This window comes from Rhinopithecus roxellana, chromosome 1 (assembly GCF_007565055.1).
Source record: "Rhinopithecus roxellana isolate Shanxi Qingling chromosome 1, ASM756505v1, whole genome shotgun sequence".
Classification (NCBI taxonomy): Eukaryota; Metazoa; Chordata; class Mammalia; order Primates; family Cercopithecidae; genus Rhinopithecus; species Rhinopithecus roxellana.
The window spans coordinates 176351704-176371266 of NC_044549.1; the positions used below are offsets into that span (position 1 = coordinate 176351704).

Genomic DNA, 19563 nt, shown 5'->3' on the forward strand with positions numbered 1-19563 from the left:
GCCTCCTCAGGTTCAATCCAGAGTGGACCAGTCCTTTGTAAGAAAAAGCTGTTTATAGAGGTCCAGAAATCATTACCTTGGCCCTTGCCAGTTTAATGAATGTTTTCTGTTTCCATATGAATGGGAAAAAAAGAACAGAATAGCTCAACTGGCCATGAATTTGTGCTCTGCTGATAGGAGTCATCATCCTCAGGAAGGATGGTGCAGTTACCAGATAAACAGGAGGAGCGCTGCAGCTTTGGGAACAACTCCCAGCAGACATGCCTGCCATTCCCATCACCTGCCTTATTTCTCTGATGAAATGGGTCAAAAGACGGTTGACATTTTATCATGGAAAGGTGGAGTAAACCCTGGGCTGGGTTCAGCACCAACACTACCCCTAACAGACTTTTTGACATCAGGCAATGCATTTTATTTTTATCTGCAACTTTGGCATCTGAAAAAGAAAGTGTAAGACTGAATGTTCTCTCACACTCCTTCAATTTTAAAATCGATTCTAAGCCTGTATAAACTACAATATATTACATGTATTTTGCTATCAAAGTTATTCAAGTCACATATTAGATAATGCTTGTCATTACTAGACATGTAAAATTTTTTTTTCAATTTCATTATTCTTTAAAAGACATTTTTCATGATTTCTGGATTTTTCACTTTAAATTGAATATTGCTATTTACCTACCAGCTAAGTTTAAGTATTTGTAACAATAATCTAGGTTACACATTATTTCATTTCTCATTCTATAAGTTTACTTTTAATTCTCTGTTATTTTCTATTCCTTTTTACCCCGTGTAGAGTTCATTTCTGGGCTAAGAGCCTAAGCTACTGGCTGGTGGTTAGCTGGGTGTGCAGGGAACAGCACCATTATCCAAGTAACAGGCTTATTTTCTAACAAATTATATCCAGAGAAGGGCAGTGGAGATGGGCACCTTAACTTAAGCACGTTATTAGAATGCAAATGACAAGAACCGAGCAAAGCATTATTTAAGAGGATACTAAGGAGCCTGGGCAGAAACAAATGAGCAGCATCAGCGCCTGAGCATCTCTTGAACTGTGAGGAAATCACTAATAAGATACTCAGCTGAAGATCACATACACTTATCTGGCTCACATACCTGAGTCGCTGAACAGAAAAGAAGGGATTGTTGAAGATTTAGAGTAAACATTGACCCTTCCAAAATTTGAAAGCAATTTTGGTTTGGGAGAAGCAGTAATCAGGCGGCAGTGTTCAGTATCTTGAAAGCACGAAGTTTCACTGATTTGGAAAATAAAAGCTTGGATTAAAAACTCGGCTGGCTCAAAATTACCTTTCAAAAGGGAAGGAAAAATAGATACTTTCTTAGACAGACATAAATTGAAGGAATCTGTTGCCAGTAGAACTGGAGGAAAGCTATACCTGCTCCTGCCCTGTAACTGCTTTTGACTTACTATTTGCCAGATTCTGAGGCGCACATCACTACAGACCTGATTCAGAAGCATCAGGAGGGCAGCTGTGGGTATCTCGGTTCACTTTACAGTCAGCTGCTATTGCTTAAAGCTGTTGAAACCTTACCAAAAGCAAAATAAGGTCAGCCCAGACAAGCAACTTATTTTTGACAAAGCTGTTCAACAAGTAAGTGGCCACGCTTCAGAGTAGAATATTTTGAACCAGAAATCTTAAAAGTTAAGGCTTCATTAAACACATGTACTGCTATTGGAGAAATATCATAAAACATCTTTTTAATGTGAACACTACTTCATACAATGAAAAACTATTTACAATGTATTGTTTCCAGATTTGTTGCTTTTACATCATCTCTACCCATGTGCTGACTCGGCATGTATCTTCAGCCAGGGAGCTTCAGTCCAATTGCACATTCTCCTCGATGGCTCTCCAAGGACCCCGAGGATTCAGGGAACCTGTCCACTTACATTCTCCTTAATAATTATGGCTCAGCAAGCATGCCACCAAAATCATCTAGAACCCAGATACTCTGGCAACCCCACATAAGTAAAAATGCGTAGATCAGGTTTTTTCTCCAATAAATAATAATTTGACAATCCAATCCATTTCCATCTTAAGAAATTGTTTTCACTTAGGAAAATGTTTCTCAATGGAGCTAGAGTGAATAATCTGTTCTTCATACTGGAGCTGAGTTAGAATGTCTTTGTATACAAATATAGCATATTTTGGCCAGCAATATAATTGCTTGCTATAGAGTTTATTTGCCTTCACACGCAGGATTGCTACATACATTCACAGTTTTAATAGACTGTAATTAGCTATTCCAGTTGTGCTTTAAAATCCCGAATATTATTCTCATTAGCGAGTGCAAAGCAAATGTCCCATCTGACTACAATTGGTCCTAGAGTTATAAACTCCATAATGATTTATTGTAAATTTCCTCATTCTCCAGTTTCATCATTTGCTTTTTCAGGTATGACTTCCAAGCTCCGGCGTGGCTTCTGGACATCAGCATTTTCAGTGCCTGGTTTATTCAGTCCACATGAAACAGCAGCAAAATGGATTTGTTTCAGGTTCTCCAAAGTCTCATTCTTAGCATATTTCAAAAGATCTGCTTGTCCCTATAACAAAACATGCAATTAAACAGTATTAGATATGACATAACTTAGTGTTAGACTTCAATAATACATACCTTTCACTGAAATATAAGTATTTTGATTCCACAAGAGGGCATAATTATTTCTTATTGGCACTGCATCTGAATAGGTCAATTTTAATAAAAAGTGAGTTTGTTTTCCCAATTTCAATACCACACTCCAAGAGTATGCTGCTTTTCTGGCCCTTTCTATTTATAGATCTGCATGGGGTTCTGTGTGCATGGACTATTCCTGTCTATCCTGGTTACAATTACATCTTTCATTAGTTGTTTGGCCAATCTTGTCTTTTCCCTTTTAAGGTTTGAATTAAAAAAAAAACTTTTTATTTTGAAATAAGTTTAAATTCACAGAAGGATACAAGTGTAGTACAGAGAGGTCTTGTGTGCCCTTTCCCAAATTTCCCGCAGTGGTTATGTCTCACATAACTATAGCACAATATCGAAACCAAGATGCTGACAGGGGTACAAAGTGTGCCTATGCTTCTGTGTGACTTCATCACGTGTGGGTTCACGTAACCACCATGGCAACCAAGGCACAGTACTGCGCCATCACCACTGGGAAGTCACACCCACCCCCTCCTCTCCACCATCCCTAAACCCTGGCAACCACTGATCTGTTCTCCATCTCTGAAGCCCACACAGCCTTTGGTAAGTGCTGACAGCCGTGGGCACACAGCAGGTCCTCACTGAGCAGTTGCTGAAAGAAAGAGTGAAGCAAAGGATTCTCTACTCAGGATATATTTATCAGCCAAATTTTAATTTCTTTGCTGAGGTCTGACCATCGACTTGATCTGTATGCAGTACAACACGATATAGGTCAGAAAACAGTGGGTGAATTGAAGCACAGTCACCTGGAGTTTGGAACTGGTGCTGACAATGGGCCAATGCAGTTTGTCACCCTCTCTGTTCTTGACATTTTGGACCAGAGAATTCCTTGGAGGTGGGGAGCTGTCTTGTGTATTTTCAGATATCGAGCAGCACCCTTAGCACACCCTAATGTTTGCAGACATTGATAACTGTCTCTTGAGTGGGAGGGTGAGATACCCCCAGTTGAGAACCACCGGGCTAATGCATCAGCCAACAATTCCAAAATTATTGAGCAGAAGAGATGATGTGGTGCTCTACTGTTGTAAATTCCAACACTCCTACTTTGTTTTTTTGTTCATTTTTTCTTCCAAGTTTAACCTGCCTTCCACTAACAGTTTTTTCTACTTACACTATTACCTTTTCTTCTTTTTCTCCTTGCTTGCTATTTTTTTCCATCCCCTTGGGTTCTCAATTTATTCTATTCTTTTCTTTTTTTTTTTTTTTTGAGGCGGAGTCTTGCTCTGTCGCCCGGCCTGGAGTGCAGTGGCCAGATCTCAGCTCACTGCAAGCTCCGCCTCCCGGGTTTACGCCATTCTCCGGCCTCAGCCTCCCGAGTAGCTGGGACTACAGGCGCCTGCCACCTCGCCCGGCTAGTTTTTTGTATTTTTTTAGTAGAGATGGGGTTTCACCGTGTTAGCCAGGATGGTCTCAATCTCCTGACCTCGTGATCCGCCCGTCTCGGCCTCGCAAAGTGCTGGGATTACAGGCGTGAGCCACCGCGCCCGGCCTATTCTATTATTTTCTTTATGATTCCTCTGTAGTTTGACTTTTCTTTGTCCTACTTACACCTCCTCCCCATTTCCCTCTTTCTGAACTGCCTCCCAGTGTGTGTCCCCTTTAAGGCATTCCTGTCCAGCAAGAGCTTGGGGCCAGCTGCAGACAGCAATGGGTAGGGACTTACCTTGGCTGGCAAATGGACTGTAGTCAAATGTCAGCCACTTGTGAGATCAAATTGCAAGGCAATTTTAAACCATCATGAGGCCCAAATCCACAGAAGTTTGCTGCTTACCACTTACCATACATGGTTTTCCTGCTTTACAGAGTCCTTTAATTAGTAACTATAAATAGATGTTCCCTTGCTTAGATTAACTAAAGGAGCTTCATTTTTATTCATTCTTATTAGTCACTGGACTCACATGTTGAAAATTTACTAGTTATGAGGTCCCTGTATATATAGCATTATTGTGTCAGGAGTATAATTTCATGTTAAATACTGTATTTCCCTTCACAAGCAGAATTGCTACATACATTCACAGTCTTAATAGACTGTAACTAGTCTTTGATTTGTGTTTTAAAACTCCAAATATTATTTTTTTTTAAATTAACAAACTTTAATTTTTAGGACAGTTTTAGGTTCACAGCAAAACAGAGCAGAAACTACAGAGAGTTCCCTTACGCTCCCTCCCTATGCAAACCTTCTCCAGTAGCCACAACCTGCACCACGGTGGTATACTTGTTACAATCAATGAACCTATGTTGCCACATCCCCTCAAGTCTATTACTTAAATTAGGGTTCACCCTTGGTTTTGTATATTCCATGGGTTTTGAAAAATGTATAACAACATCTATCTACCCTTATAGGATCATGCAGAATAGTTCCACCACCCTAAAATTCCTCTGTGCTTTGCTAGTCATCCCTCCCCACTCCCAACCCCTGGCAACCACTGACCTTTTTATTGTCTCCAAAGTTCTGCCTTTTCGACAATGTCATATAGTTGGAATCACAGTGTGTAGCCTTTTTGGATTGGCTTCTTTTGCTCAGTAATATGCATTTAAATTTCCTCTATGTCATCTTATGGCTTGATAGCTCGTATCTTTTTAGTGCTGAATAATATTCCATTGTCTGGATGCACTGCAGTTTATTTATCCATTCATTTACTGCAGGACATCTTTGCTGCTTCCAAATTTTGGCAATTAAAAATAACTCTGCTATAAGCATCTGTATGCAGATTTTTGTGTGGACATAAGTTTTCAATTCATTTAGGTACATTCCAAGGGGTATGATCACTGGATCATATGATAAGAGTATGTTTAGTTCTCTGTAAGAACTACAGACAGTTTGACAGTTTCTGACAAATTGTCTGCACCTTTTTGCATTCCCACCAGCATAAATGAAAATTCCTGTTGTTCCACATCCTCACCAGCATTTGGTGATGTTAGTTTTGTGTTTTGGCTACTGTAATAGATGTGTATTGGTATCTCATTGTTGTTTTAATATACAATTCCCTAGTGACATGTGGTGCTAATATATTTTCCATTTGTATATCCTCTTTGGTGAGGTGACTGTTCAGACTTTTGCCCAGGTTTTAATCAGGTTGTTTCCTTACTGTTGAGTTTTAAAAGTTCATTGCATATTTTGGAAAACAGTACTTTATCAGCTTGTCCTTTGCAAATATTTTCTCACAGACTGTAGCTTCTCTTCTCATTCTCTTGACATTGTCTTTTACAGAGCAGAAGTTTTAAATTTTAAGGAAGTCCAACTTACCCATTCTTTAATGGATTGTCTATGGTGGTGTATCTGAAAAATTACTGCCATATCCAAGGTCACCTAGATTTTATCCTGTGTTATCTTCTAGGAATTCTATAGTTTTGTGTTTTGTATTTATGTCTATGATCTATTTTGAGTTAATTCTTGTGAAGGGTGTAAGATTTGTGCCTAGACTGAATTTTTCATGTGGATGTCCAGTTTTTCCAGCACGATTTATTGAAAAGATGAAGTCTCTATTCCACTGTATTGCCTTTGCCCCTTTGCCAAAGATCGATTAACTATTTTATGTGGGTCTATTTCTGGGCTCTTCTATCCTGTTCTGCTGATCTATTTGTCTATTCTTTTCACACTGTTTTATTTCCTGTAGCTCTGCAGTAAGTCTTAAAGTCAGATAAAGTCAGTCCTCTGACTTTATTCTCTCCTTTAATATTGTGTTGGCTATTCTGGGTCTTTTGCTTCTCTCTTTAAACTTTAGAATCCGTTTGTCAATATCCACAAAATAACTTGGTGGATTTATTTAATTTTATGCTTGCTGGAATTTTGATTGAGATTATGTTGAATCTATATATCAAGTTGGGAAGAACTGATACCTTGACAATATTAAGTCTTCCTATCCATGAATATGGAGTATCTCTCCATTAACTTAATTCTTTGATATCTTTCACAAGAGTTTTATAGTTTTCCTCATATAAGTCATATATATGTTGTTAGATTAATACCTAAGTATTTTATTTCTGGGGTTCTAATGTAAATGGTCATGTGTTTTTAATTTCGATTCCACCTGTTCTTTGCTGGTATATAAGAAATCAATTAGCTGGGTGTGGTGGCTCATGCCTGTAATCCCAGCACTTTGGGAGGCTAAGACTTGAGCCTCAGGAGTTCAAGACTAGCCTGGGCGACATGGCAAAACCCCATCTCTATATAAAAATACAAAAATTAGCTGGGTATGTTAGTGTGCACCTGAAGTATCAGCTACTTGAGAGGCTGAGGTGTGAGGATCACTTGAGCCCAGGGAGGTCAAAGCTGCAGTGAGCCATGATCATGCCAGTACACTCCAGCCTGGGTGACAGAGTGAGACCCTGTCTCAAAATTTTTTTTCTTAAAAAAAAATTCAATTGATTTTTGTATATTAACCTTGTATCCTGCAACCCTGCCATAATTGCTTATTATATTGTTCCAGGAGATTTTTTTGTCAATTCTTTTGGATTTTCTACATAGATGATTATATCATCTGTGAACAAAGACAGTTTTATTTCTTCCTTCTCAAGACATATACCTTTTATTTTATTTTCTTGTCTTACTGCATTAGTTAGGACTGGACTTCCAGGTCAATGTTGAAAGCACTGGTGTCAGAGAACATCCTTGCTTTGTCCCTAATCTTATCAGGATTGCTTTGAGTTTCTTACCTTTAAATATGATATAAGCAGTATGATTTTTGTAGATGTTCCTTATCAAGTTGAGTAAGGTCCTCTCTATTCCTAGTTCACTGAGAATTTTTATCATGAATGGGTGTTGAATTTTGTTAAATGTTTTTTCTGCATCTACTGATATAACCATGAACTTTTTCTTTTTTAGCCTGTTGATATGATGAATGACATTAGTTGATTTTTCAAAAGTTAAATCAGCCTTGTATACCCAGTATAAATTCCTTTTGATCATGGTGAATAATTCTTTTTATTCATTTTTGGATTTTAATTGTTAATAGTGTGTTAAGGATTTTTGCTTCTGTGTTGATGAGAGATACTGGTCTATTGTTTTCTTTTCTTCTAATGTCTTTGGTTTGGTATTAGGATAAAACTGGCCTGCTAGAATGAGTTAGGAAGTATTCACTCTGCTTCTATTTTCTGGAAGAGACTGTAGAGTATTGGTATCATTTCTTCTTTAAATGTTTAGTAGAAGCCAGTAAACCTATCTGGGTTGGTGCTTTCTGTTTTGGAGGCTTATTAATTATTGATTTGATTTCTTTAATAGATATAGAATTATTCAGATTGCCTATTTCTTCTTATGTGAGTTTTGGCAGATTTTACCTTTCAAGGAATTGGCCTATGTCATCTAGGTTTTCAAGTTTGTGGGTATAGAATTGTTCATCATATTCCTTCATTGTCCTTTTAGTGTCCATAAAATCTGTGGTGATGTCCTTTATTTCATTTCTGACATTAGTAATTTGTATCATCTTTTTTCTTAGCTTGACTAAAGACTTATTGATTTTAATAAGGTTTTCAAAGGAGTGGCTTTTGGTTTTATTGATTTTTCTCTATGCACTTTCTGTTTTTAATTTCATTGATGTATGCTCTTATTATTTTTATTAATAAAAATTAGTACCTACCAAAATGCCTATCTAGGCATCATTCTTTGGACATCACACGTCCAGTTGAGTTTCTGATATCCTGCTACTACTCCTACTACCAGCTACTCTTCAGTCAAAGCAACCCCATTCTTGACCTGGACCAAGGACCCTGGTGTCATTATTTACTCTTCCCTTTTTCTTCCATCTATCATCCCACCTGTCAGTAGGTCCTACTGTCACAATCTTCAAAACATATATATAAAGTTTCTCACCATTTCTTACCATCTTCACTGCCACCATTGTGGTTTAAGCCACCATAATCTTTCTTGAAGTTTATTCTGACTGGTCTTCCCTCTCGATTTTCAACATGACAGCCAGAGAGCTCAAATTAAAACACAGGACATCCCAGTCCTCTCTGTTTAAAACTCTTCAGCAGCTCCCCTAAATAACTCAGAGTGAGAGTCAAAGTCCTTGCCCACAGCCTCATCTGACTTCTTTCACCCACCCACCCAACCTGTAGTGTTCACCCAGCCTCTGATATGGTACGCTCCTAAATGTTCCTCAAACCCATCAGGTCCTCTTTAGTCCAGCCTCAATGTCTATGCACTCATTGTTCCCTCTACAGGGAATGCCCTTGCCACAGAAATGCACCTGGCTAGCTCCCTCCCCTCCCCTTGATGCCATCTTGACTCTGATGTCCTCTTCACAGCAGCGCCCTCTCTGACAGCCCCATCTTGTCTAATTAGAACTCTCACTTCCTGTCCGTAATTCTCCTTACTGCTTCCCGGCCTTGCTTTTTCCATAATACTTATTGCCTTACTCTACTGCTTGGTTTATTGTCTGTCTCTTCCACTAAATGTAAACTTCATGAGGGCAGGAATTTTTGTCTTCTGATCAATGCTGAATCCTCAGAGCCTAGAACAGTGCCAGGTACAGAGTCAGGGCTCCATAACCATCTGTTGAATGCATTTAAAGTAACGTAATTAAAGTAAAATGTGAAAGTCTCCCCTTTAATCTCACAGCTGCCCCCTAAACAATGAGTTTTGTCTTTTTCTCGGCATTATATGTATATTACAAACAGTTATCTTATTTTACTTTTAATGTAAATACAATCAAGCAATCTATATTGTTCTTTGGTTTCCCTTTTTCTTTAAGAAAAGTTATGTCTTAGCGATCTTTCCATGTCAGCATATATAGATCTACTACATGATGACAGGGTATTTAACAACAAAAATCCCCAGATGGCATATGGTAATTAATGTGGTAATAGCAGAATCCTTCATCTCGTTGAATCTTACATTTCTCAACTTCAGAGAAGTCATCATGGTATCTTGAACAGAATAGGCCTTTGGACGTTACCAAGGCAAGACACAATGGACTCCCAAAGGCAATAAATCTGGGCTTCAGAAGCTGCTGAACTTTGTCCACATCACTTTTAGTTTGTTCTATGTGTCTAAAAATACATGTTTAAGACATCTTGGAGGTAAGGCATGCAGCGTGAGTGAAGAACAATTCTGGCCAGGCATGGTGGCTCATGTCTGTAATCCCAGCACTTTGGAAGGCCAAGGCAGACAGATCACCTCAGGTCAGGAGTACATGGTGAAACCTCGTCTCTACTACAAATACAAAAAAATTGGCTGGGCATGGTGGTGGGCACCTGTAAACCCAGCTACTTGGGAGGCTGAGGCATAAGAATTGCTTGAACCCGGGAGGCGGAAGTTGCAGTGAGCCAAGACTGTGGCATTACACTGCAGCCTGGGCAACAAGAACAAAACTGTCTCAAAAAAAAAAATAAAAAAATCTGAAAGAGGTGGGGGTGTTTGTTGTAGCAGTGTTCATATTTCATAGATTCAAAAGACTTGAAAAGAGCAAAGGTTACTTAAAACACTGCCACCCACTGACACAGGGTGTCTGGTTTTGAAGACTCCTTCCACAAAGCTGGCTTTGCAATGTTTTCAGCTGAACAACTCAAATGTCATTTGATTTCACACATTCTGGTTTGAATTTTTTTTAACTTATTCTATTTGGTTTTCATCTTGAAAGAGTTTTTAACAACCTTAGGTCAAAATATTTAAGGTTCTTACTTAGTAATCTTTAAAAGATGTAACTGAGGGCAGTGGCTGGATCCCAGCAGCTCTTGCTGCGAGTCTGGCATGACCGTGCTTTTTCTGGCTGGGCCTGTGGCTTACCTGGGATTGGATCAGAGGCCGCAGCAGCCAGGAAAAGAATGATGGCAGCTCCAAATGCCAGAACCGCACCCCAGCTGTGCTCAACCCTTGGGCTAATCACCATACTTTCCGTATGACCACAAAAGATGTTCTAGTTTTTAATATATTAAAAATATTTCAAGACACATCTGTTAGTGCTACATTTTAGGAGCCAAAATTAACAAGTACAAGTCATTGCTTTTATTTAGACGTAGGGACAAAACAACAGGGATTCTACAACTGGCTAATGTTTTCAAAGTCCTTTTGTCCAACTATCTATTAGAGAAAAACAGTTGTCTTACTTCTGAGGTGAGGGATCCAGTGTGGCAGCTAAGACTTCCCCTGCCCTCTGCCATCTGTGTAATGGCCACATGCTTGGGTGTTGAAGAGAGCAAAGATTAGCACTTGCCATTTCCTGGGGGCCAGCAGGCACTTTTCTTCCAAATCACATGCAGTGTGAGGGAGGAGAAGAAGGAGGGTACTCATACCATTATGGGAGTCTGAGGCACGAAAATACTCTTCCTTCCTGGCTTTCTTACCTATTTGGGAACACAGACAGGAACCCAGCAGAATTTAGGTACCTTCACTGATACCACCTGCTCCACAAAGACAGGATGCAGGGGAAGAGCTATTACCATTCCTCTTTCATAAAAAGGACACTGAGTCAGGTAGAGTCTGAACAGCAAATCACACTGAAACACACACACCTTTCTCTCTGGTGTGTTTGTTTTATTTTCCTGTTGGATAAACTAAACTGTGAGGCCAAAACTATAGAGAGTTGAACCCCACAGACCACATACAATATTTTAAAGCAAGCAAGTTGAAATGTCCACTACATTTTTCATGTACCCAGCACATCAAAAACTGTGTAGACAATTCACTCTTCCTGTAATTAAAAGCAGAAACAGAAATATGGATTTCCAATGTGTGTTTGTTGAATGAGGAATGAGTGAACAAAAGAATGAAACAGGTGTGGTGGCTCACACCTGTAATCCCAGCACTTTCGGAGGCTGAAGTGGGTAGATCACCTGAAGTCAGGAGTTCGAGACCAGCCTGGCCAACATGACAAAACCCGTCTCTACTAAAAATACAAAAATTAGCCGGGCACGGTGGCGGGCGACTGTAATCCCAGCTACTCGGGCGGCTGAGACAGGAGAATCACTTGAACCCGGGAGGTGAAGGTTGCAGTGAGCCAAGATCACACACTGCACTCCAGCCTGGGGGACAGAGCAAAACTCTGGGGGGCGGGGGGGAGAAAAAAAGAATGAATGGATTGTAGGAGTCTTGGCTACGGATTCTAAATCGCCTCTTATGATTATACGTTGACAGTTCTCCTTTCAAGAGCTCTTTTGAGGCTGGCTGAGATTGTGGCACATTCATTGGAATTAAGGAAGGCCTCCTAGCTTGGTCAGGCTCACTTCCCACTGAAGTCTCAACAAACCTTATGGTTGAAAAAAGACTCCCTGATCATCAGAGTCACCTAAACCTAGAGCAACAGGACACAGGCTGTTGTACCGGATGTTAGGCTCATTCCAAGAGTGAGTGATGTTTTTTGTCCTTTTGGCTTCCTGTATGTGCACTCACATGTTTGATGGGCACGGAACATGAACTGCAAATCAGTTTGTCTCCCCACAGCGGGAAGACCGCTTTCCCTCCACCCTGACTTCCACCCCAAAGGGTGCAAAGAAGCTGCCAGAGGGGGATGAGGGGTTCTGTGCAGGAGCAGAAAGGAGAGCCCTCTAAGCACAGCTCCTGCCCTTGGTTTTTCCTGGATCCAAAGAGATGTTTCTGTGGTTCGAGGCAGTGTCTTGATGATGCAAGGACAGTGGGCTGCACAGATCTGACTATCCGTGCGGCTTCCTTTGCCTGCCACACCTTTTGTCTATATTTGGGCTGTCATCACATTTACAGTTAGTCTCCAATTTTCCCAAGGTTGTGCTCAGAGGTTTGTACAAAAGTTAATAATTTTACATATAATATTCAATTTATTAAATTCAGAATGAATGCCTTCCTCCTTATAAACAATTTTACATTTCCTTCACCAAAGACAGAGGGTTGGGGGCTCCTCAGCAGCACCATGGAGGAGACAGTGTCTGAGTTGGGGAAACTCAGGGCAGGAAAGGATGGTGGCAGGCCCAGGGGCTGATGCTGCCTGCCACAGAGGAGTGACCATGACTCCAACACATGGCACCTCTGGAGCCCAACCATTTAGCAGAATGATTTCTATGCTACAAAGCGTTCTAGGTTCTGACTTTGACTGCATGTCCCTCTGCTACAGACCTGGCCATGGGAAGGGCTAAAGTCCACCATGCAGTACGACAGTGGCCTCATCTGGCACAGAGCTGGCAACTCTGGTGGCAGAGGCAGGGTGAGCGTTCAGGAGCAGCCTTTGGAGTCTCCAGACAGTGGAGGTGAGCCATGACCTAAGCACAGAAGGTTGGGTGTCAACAGAGGGTTCCAGGCAGGGACCAGGCCCAGAGGGCAGGGGAGGGTGGCCCAGCTGTGTAGAGAGAGGACGCAGAGAGCGAGGGGACACTGAGAGGCAAGTGGGGCTGGCCCATGGGCGTAAGAGCCCTTGGAAACACCAGGGAAAATAGCGCGCACGTAAGCACCTCCTTCGCACTATTAATCTTCCAAGTACACCATTTACACAGTCAAACATTAGCTGAGTAATCACAAACTCCACATGAGTGGGGTCCCAATATTGGAGGTTTTACTGTGTTTCAAATGGACCAGAAAGAACAGCCTGCCTAATGACAAATGCTCCTGTAGTTTGATTTTCTGAGCCATTCTGAGGCATTTTCACACACTAAATAGAGAAATGGCTTTCAGTCAATTATAGCTTTTCAGGAAAAGAGACAACATAATATTCTACCTATAATAAATAAAAACAACTAAAAGATATGAGCCTCAATAAAAGGAGTCATACATCAACTATCATGGCAACTTCAAAAAGGAAACAAATGCCAGTCTTTTAAGTCTTCAAGACAAGCACTGTACCTCAGGTGAAAATGAAGAAAATCAAGACAAACGTCTTACCAGGTACAAAAACCATCTGTTTCATTGATTTATTTTTTGGCAGAAGTCTTAGGTTCCTAAAGAGAATGAATCTCGAATTACTTTCAGGGTTTATTGATAGTCTTGTTTCTGATGGTAGAGGGACACAGGTCAGGAGAGCTAGCCTGGCAGCCATTCATCTGGAAAACATCTTGGGCTGTAACAAGCTTAATTTAAGTCCAAGATATGATATAGATGCTATAAAAAAAAGTCCAGCCATTCCAGCCACCCCAGATGAGATCCAGCCATGTGAGTGCCTTCTTGGATGTTCCAGGCCAAGCTGAGTTCCCAGCAGAAGAAAATCTCTTAAGTGATCCCAGCTAACACTGTATGGAGCAGGAAAACCATCTGGCTGAGCCCAGCTAACCCACAGAATCACAAGAAATAAGAAATCATTGTTTTAAGCCACTAGTTTTGTAGTGGTTTGTTATACAGCAATAGACAACTGAAACAGTCACCAAAGGGAGCCATATGTTGTGCTATCTGACAATACCTTCCTGGACAAAGTGGATTAAAGCAGAGAGAGAACCTGATCAAAGGACACTTAATACAAGAGGAGGTTTATCAGGACCACTGGTCTGGAGCTAAAAGCCTAGGCTGAGGTAGGAAATACAAATAGATTGAGTACTTGAAATAAATGCTGAGAAGGTATGGTAAAGAACAGACCAAGGCCAGAAAAAGTTATAAAGCAGTAGAAACTCTGAGTGAATAGAATGAGCCAGCCAGCAGAAGCAGCAGAATGGAGAAGAGGCGGAAAGATAAGCAGAAAGACCCCTGTTCCACAGAAAAGGTCAGCTACCTCGGGGGCCACCAGGTTTTTGGACAGCTTGCTATTGTCATGAGGCTGGACTGCAGTTTCTAGTCTCCAAGTTCCCTGAGGTCCCTGTCCCTCTCATGATCCCTTGTGTGAGCCAGCATCTGTGGCCACTCCTCTGTGAGCTGGCCAGAGAGAGTTTCTACTCTTGGTAACCAAAACAGACCAATGAAAACAGGACTCTTCTAGTATGAGATTCTACCATTTTAGGAGTGGCAATCAATCGACACAGTGAAAATTACCACCAGTACAGTGAATATTTTGGCAACTGGAAAATAAAGGTAGAGGAAGTCTTGATTAAGCTGGTGGATTGAAAATGCATTACAGAATTTCCATTCCACATTCCTGATGAAATGAGCAAAAATAAAGCCAAGCAAAAAGCCACAAACAGCAACCAAACTAAAAAAAGGGTATAACATCATTCTATAAACTAAAACTCATAGAAGTCATGTTGGCAAGTCATAAAAGTTCTGAAAGTTCTATCTCAAACACAACCAAACCAGAGAGATGAAAACTGAGCGAACATCCTCTCTGTTTCATGGAATAACAGATGGGGCAGAGGGTGGGAAGAAAGAAATGACCCAGGAAAAGTTGGAAATGTGGCTGGCATACAATTAGAAAACCAGATAGAATGCAGAAAACAATGACTTTCATATAGTACAACACAGTGATCCTGAGAGAAGAAATACAAATAATCGTGTCCAGCTTACTGCTTGCAGTTTCCAGGTGCAGTGCAGGAAAGGGGAACTCAAACAGAGCCCAGCAGTCCCACTGGGGTGAGAAGACAGAGCGTGGAGTTCAGGGAGCCGACAGTGGCTAGAATATGAGGGGCCGAGAAGCAGAGAGGAAGGAGTTGGAAAACAGCTATTGTGAATATATGACATGTCTTCAAGAAGGTAGAGGATATGACTACCATGAACAGAAACATGAGAAATTTGAAATTAATAATAAAACTGAATAGGATTAATGGCAGATTAGATATTACAGAAGACAGAAGTATTGCTTGAAAATATAGCAATATTGCTTGAAGACATAGAAATAAAAATATCAAGAATTAAAAAGGAAAACAAAAAGGAAACGGCTGAGTAAGTTAATTCCAACACGTTGGGAGGCTGAGGTGGGAGGATTGTTTGAGGCCAGGAGTTTGAAACCAACCTGGGGAACATGGCAAAACTAGTCTCAACAAAAAATGTACAAGTTATACAGGCACGGTAGCATGTGCCTGTGGTCCCAGCTACTCAGGAGGCTGAGATGAGAGGATCATTTCAGCTCAGAAGGTTGAGGCTGCAATGAGTACTGTTCATGCTACTGCACTCCAGCCTGGGCAAGAGTGAGATCCTCTCTCAAAAAAAAAAATTTTTTTTAAACCACAGAAAATATTTAAAAACTAATGAATAAGCATCTGTGATTGTGGGATAATAATATCAAGCAGTATATTTATACATATAATTGGAGTTACAGAAAGATGGTAGAAAGGGTAAGAGAGAAAAACATTTCAGGAAAGAATCACCAAAAAGTTTCCAAATTTGTTAAAAACTATAAATTCACATATCTAAAAATCTCAACAAACCCCAAGCAGAACATAAAGAAAACCACATCAGAGCCTGTCATATATTTTTTAAAACTCATATATACACAAAGATGCTCAACCCCCATCCACTTACTAGAATGACAAAACTGACAATTCCAAGTGTTGACAAGGATGTGGTGCAACTGAAACCCTTGTAACACTGCTGAGGAAATGCAAAATGGAACATCAGTTTTATTTTAAAGCACTGTGGCAGTTTCTTATCAAGTCTCACATACATTTACCATGTGACCCAGCAATCGCACTCATATTTACCCAAGAAGAATAAAAACATGTCCATACAAAGATTGATATGTCAATGTTCATTGAAGGTTTATTTATAATAGCTAAAAATTGGAAACAACACAAATGTCCATAAATCGGTGCATGTATAAACAAAATGTGTTATATCCATAAAACAGAATAATATTTAGCAATAAAAAGGACTGGAGTACTGAAACCTACATTAACTTGTATGACTCAAAGCACTATGCTACATGAAAGAAGCCAGGCAGAAAAGACTGGATGCCATGGAATTCCATTTATATGACATTCTGGAACAGGTGAAACTATAGAGACAGAAATAAGATTAAGTGGTTGCCAACATAAAGGATTTTACTACAAAGGGGCACAATGCAATTTGGGGGAGCAGGGTGACACCTATCATCATTGTGCTGGGGGTTGCATGACTCCAGATATAGTTTATTTTATCACACTTCACAAATACTGCATTTTTTTTTTTTAACAAACTGAAGGTTTGTGGCAACCTTGCGTCAAGCAAGTTTACAGTGTCATTTTTCCAACAGCATGTGTTCACTTTGTGTCTCTGTGTCACATTTTGGTAATTCTTGCAATATTTCAAACTTTTTCATTATTATTATATCAGTTATGGTGATTTGTGATTGATGGTCTTTGATGCTACTATTGTAATTGTTTTGGGGCACTATAAGGTGTGCCCTTCCTTATAAGACAGCAAACTTAATTGGTAAATGTTGTGTGTGTTCTGACTGTTCCACTGGCCACTCTCCATCTCTCTCTGTCTCTTTAGGCCTCCCTAACGACATGAAAAGTCCCTGAGACATAACGATATGAAAATTAGGCCAAAAAATAACCCTACAAAGGCCTCCAAGTGTTCAAGTGAAAAGAAGAGTTGCACTTGAAATAAAAAACTAGAAATAATGAAGCTTACTGAGAGTTCAAGTCAAAAGCCAAGATGAGCAAAAAGCTAGGCCTCTTGCACCAAACATTTATCCAAGTTGTTAATGCAAAGGAAAAGCTTGTGAAGGAAAGTTAAAGTGCTGTTCTACTGAACTCACGAATGATGAGAAAGCAAAGCTGCCTTATTGCTGATATGTAGAAAGTCTGAGTGGTCTCAATAGGAGATCAAACCAGCCACAACATTCTCTTAAGCCAAAGCCTATTCCAGAGCAAGGCCCTAACTCTCTTCAATTCTATGAAGGCTAAGAGAGGTAAGAAAGTTGCAGAAGAAAAGCTAGAGGCTAGCAGTGGTTGGGTCATAGGTTTAAGGAAATAAGCCATCTCCATCACATCAAAGTGCAATGCAAAGCAGCAAGTGCTGATGTAGAAGGTGCAGTGAGTTACCCAGAAGACTTAGCCAAGATCACTGATGAAGGTGGCTATACTAAACAACAGATTTTCAGTATAGATGAAACAGCCTTCTATTGAAAGAAGATGCCATCTAGGGCTTTCATGGCTCAAAAGGAGAAGTCAATGCTTGGCTTCAAGGGTTCAAAGGACAGTTTGATAAACTTGTTAGGGAATAATGCAGTTGGTGGCTGTAAGTAGCAGCCGATGCTCATTGGCCATTCTGAAAATCCTAGGATCCTTAAGAATTATGCTAAATTTACTCTGCCTGTGCTCTATAAATGGATCAATAAAGCCTAGATGACAACATACGTGTTTACAGCATGGTTTCCTGAATATTTTAAGCCCACAGTTGGGACTCAGTAAAAAAGGTCCCTTTCACAATATTACTGCCTATCAACAATGTACCTGGTCACACAAGTGCTCTGATAGGGATGCACAAGGAGATTAACATTGTTTTCATGCCTGCTAATACAATATCCATTCTGCAGTCCATGGATCAAAGAATAATTTTGACTTTCAAGAAATACATTTAATAAGGCTATAGCTGCCATAGATAGTGATTCCTCTGATGAATCTGGGTAAAGTAAATTGAAGACCTTCTGGAAAGGATTCACCATTCTAAGATGCCATTAATAACATTCATGATTCATGGGAGAAGTCAGAATGTCAACATTAACAGGAGTTTGGAAGAAGCTGATTTTGGAGGAAGTTGATCCCAGCCCTCATGGTTGACTTGGAGGGGTTCGCGATGACAGTGGGGAAAGTACATGCAGATGGGATGAAAATAGCTAGATAACTAGAATTAGAAATAGAGCCTGAAGAGGTGACTAAACTGCTGCAATCTCATCATAAAACTGTAATGCATGAGGAGTTGCTTCTTATGAATGAGCAGAGAAAGCGGTTTCTTGAGATGGAATCTACTCCGGTGAAGATGCTGTGAACACTGCTGTAATTACAGCAAAGGAGTTGGAATATTACATACACTTAATTGATAAAGGAATGGCAGGGTTGGAGAAGACTAATTTTCAAAGTTCTACTGTGGGTAAAATGCTACTGAACAGCATTGCATGTTACAGAGAAATCTGTGGTGAAAGAAAGAGTCCATCGGTGCAGCAAGCTCCATTGTTGTCTTATTTTAAGAAATTGCCACGAGCCACCCTAGCCTTCAGCAACCACCACCCTCATCAGTCATCACCCATTAACATGGAGACAAAATCCTTCTCCAGCAAAAGGATTACAACTAGCTGAGGGCTTAGATGATTATTAGCATTTTTTAGCAATAAAGTATTTTTAAATTAAGCTATGTACATTTTTTTAGACATAAATGCTACTGTACACTTAATAGACCATATTATAGTGTAAATATAACTTTTATATATACTGGGAAACCAAAAAAATCATGTGACTCACTTTATTGTGATGTTTGCTTTATTGCCATGGTCTGGAACTGAAAAAGCAGTCTCCAAGGTATGCCTTTATATACATTTGTCAAAACTCATAGGATTTTGTGCTCAAAATTGGTGAATTTTATTTTACAAACATTATGTCTCAAAGTTGACACACAAAAAAGAATGATGCAGACTATCTAATGGAGGGAGGTTTGAAAGTTGGTTTCTAAATCAAAGAAGCAACTGGAGGCCTGTGGGAATGGATTACACCCTCTCCTCAGTTTGCAGCAGAAACCCTAGAACAGGACATTTTACAAACTCTGAGAAGAGAAAGCTGGGTCCAAGTATCATAAGAAGCCTGGCAATGACACCGGCTGGCTTTCTTTCTTTTCCCTGCTATTCATGTAGGCTGCAGGAAAGCATGGGTGCCTTCTCAGATTGATGGTGACATATCATCTTTCTTTTTTTGGAGACAGAGTCTCACTCTGTCGCCCAGGCTGGAGTGCAGTGGCACGATCTTGGCTCACTACAACCTCTGCCTCCTGGGTTCAAGTGATTCTCCTGCCTCAGCCTCCCAAGTAGCTGGGATTACAGGCACCCGCCACCATGCCCAACTAATTTTTGTATTTTCAGTTGAGACGGGGTTTCATCATGTTGGCCAGGCTGGTCTTGAACTCCT

The 19563-nt window shown here is 40.2% G+C and overlaps 1 protein-coding gene across 2 annotated transcripts in view; it reads right to left on the reverse strand.

The window, feature by feature from the left end:
* Positions 1 to 1692: 1692 nt before the first annotated feature.
* Positions 1693 to 19563, reverse strand: part of PLCL2 (phospholipase C like 2) — a 215686-nt gene continuing 197815 nt past the window's right edge. The window contains exon 6 of one of the 2 annotated variants that reach the window (XM_010377148.2): positions 1693 to 2566. In XM_010377148.2, coding sequence (XP_010375450.1) covers positions 2387 to 2566 — 180 coding nt within the window. In that variant the 3' untranslated portion in view covers positions 1693 to 2386. Of the gene's footprint in view, positions 2567 to 7009; positions 10990 to 19563 lie in introns of those variants that run through there. The other variant, XM_030933444.1, reaches the window with a different exon arrangement.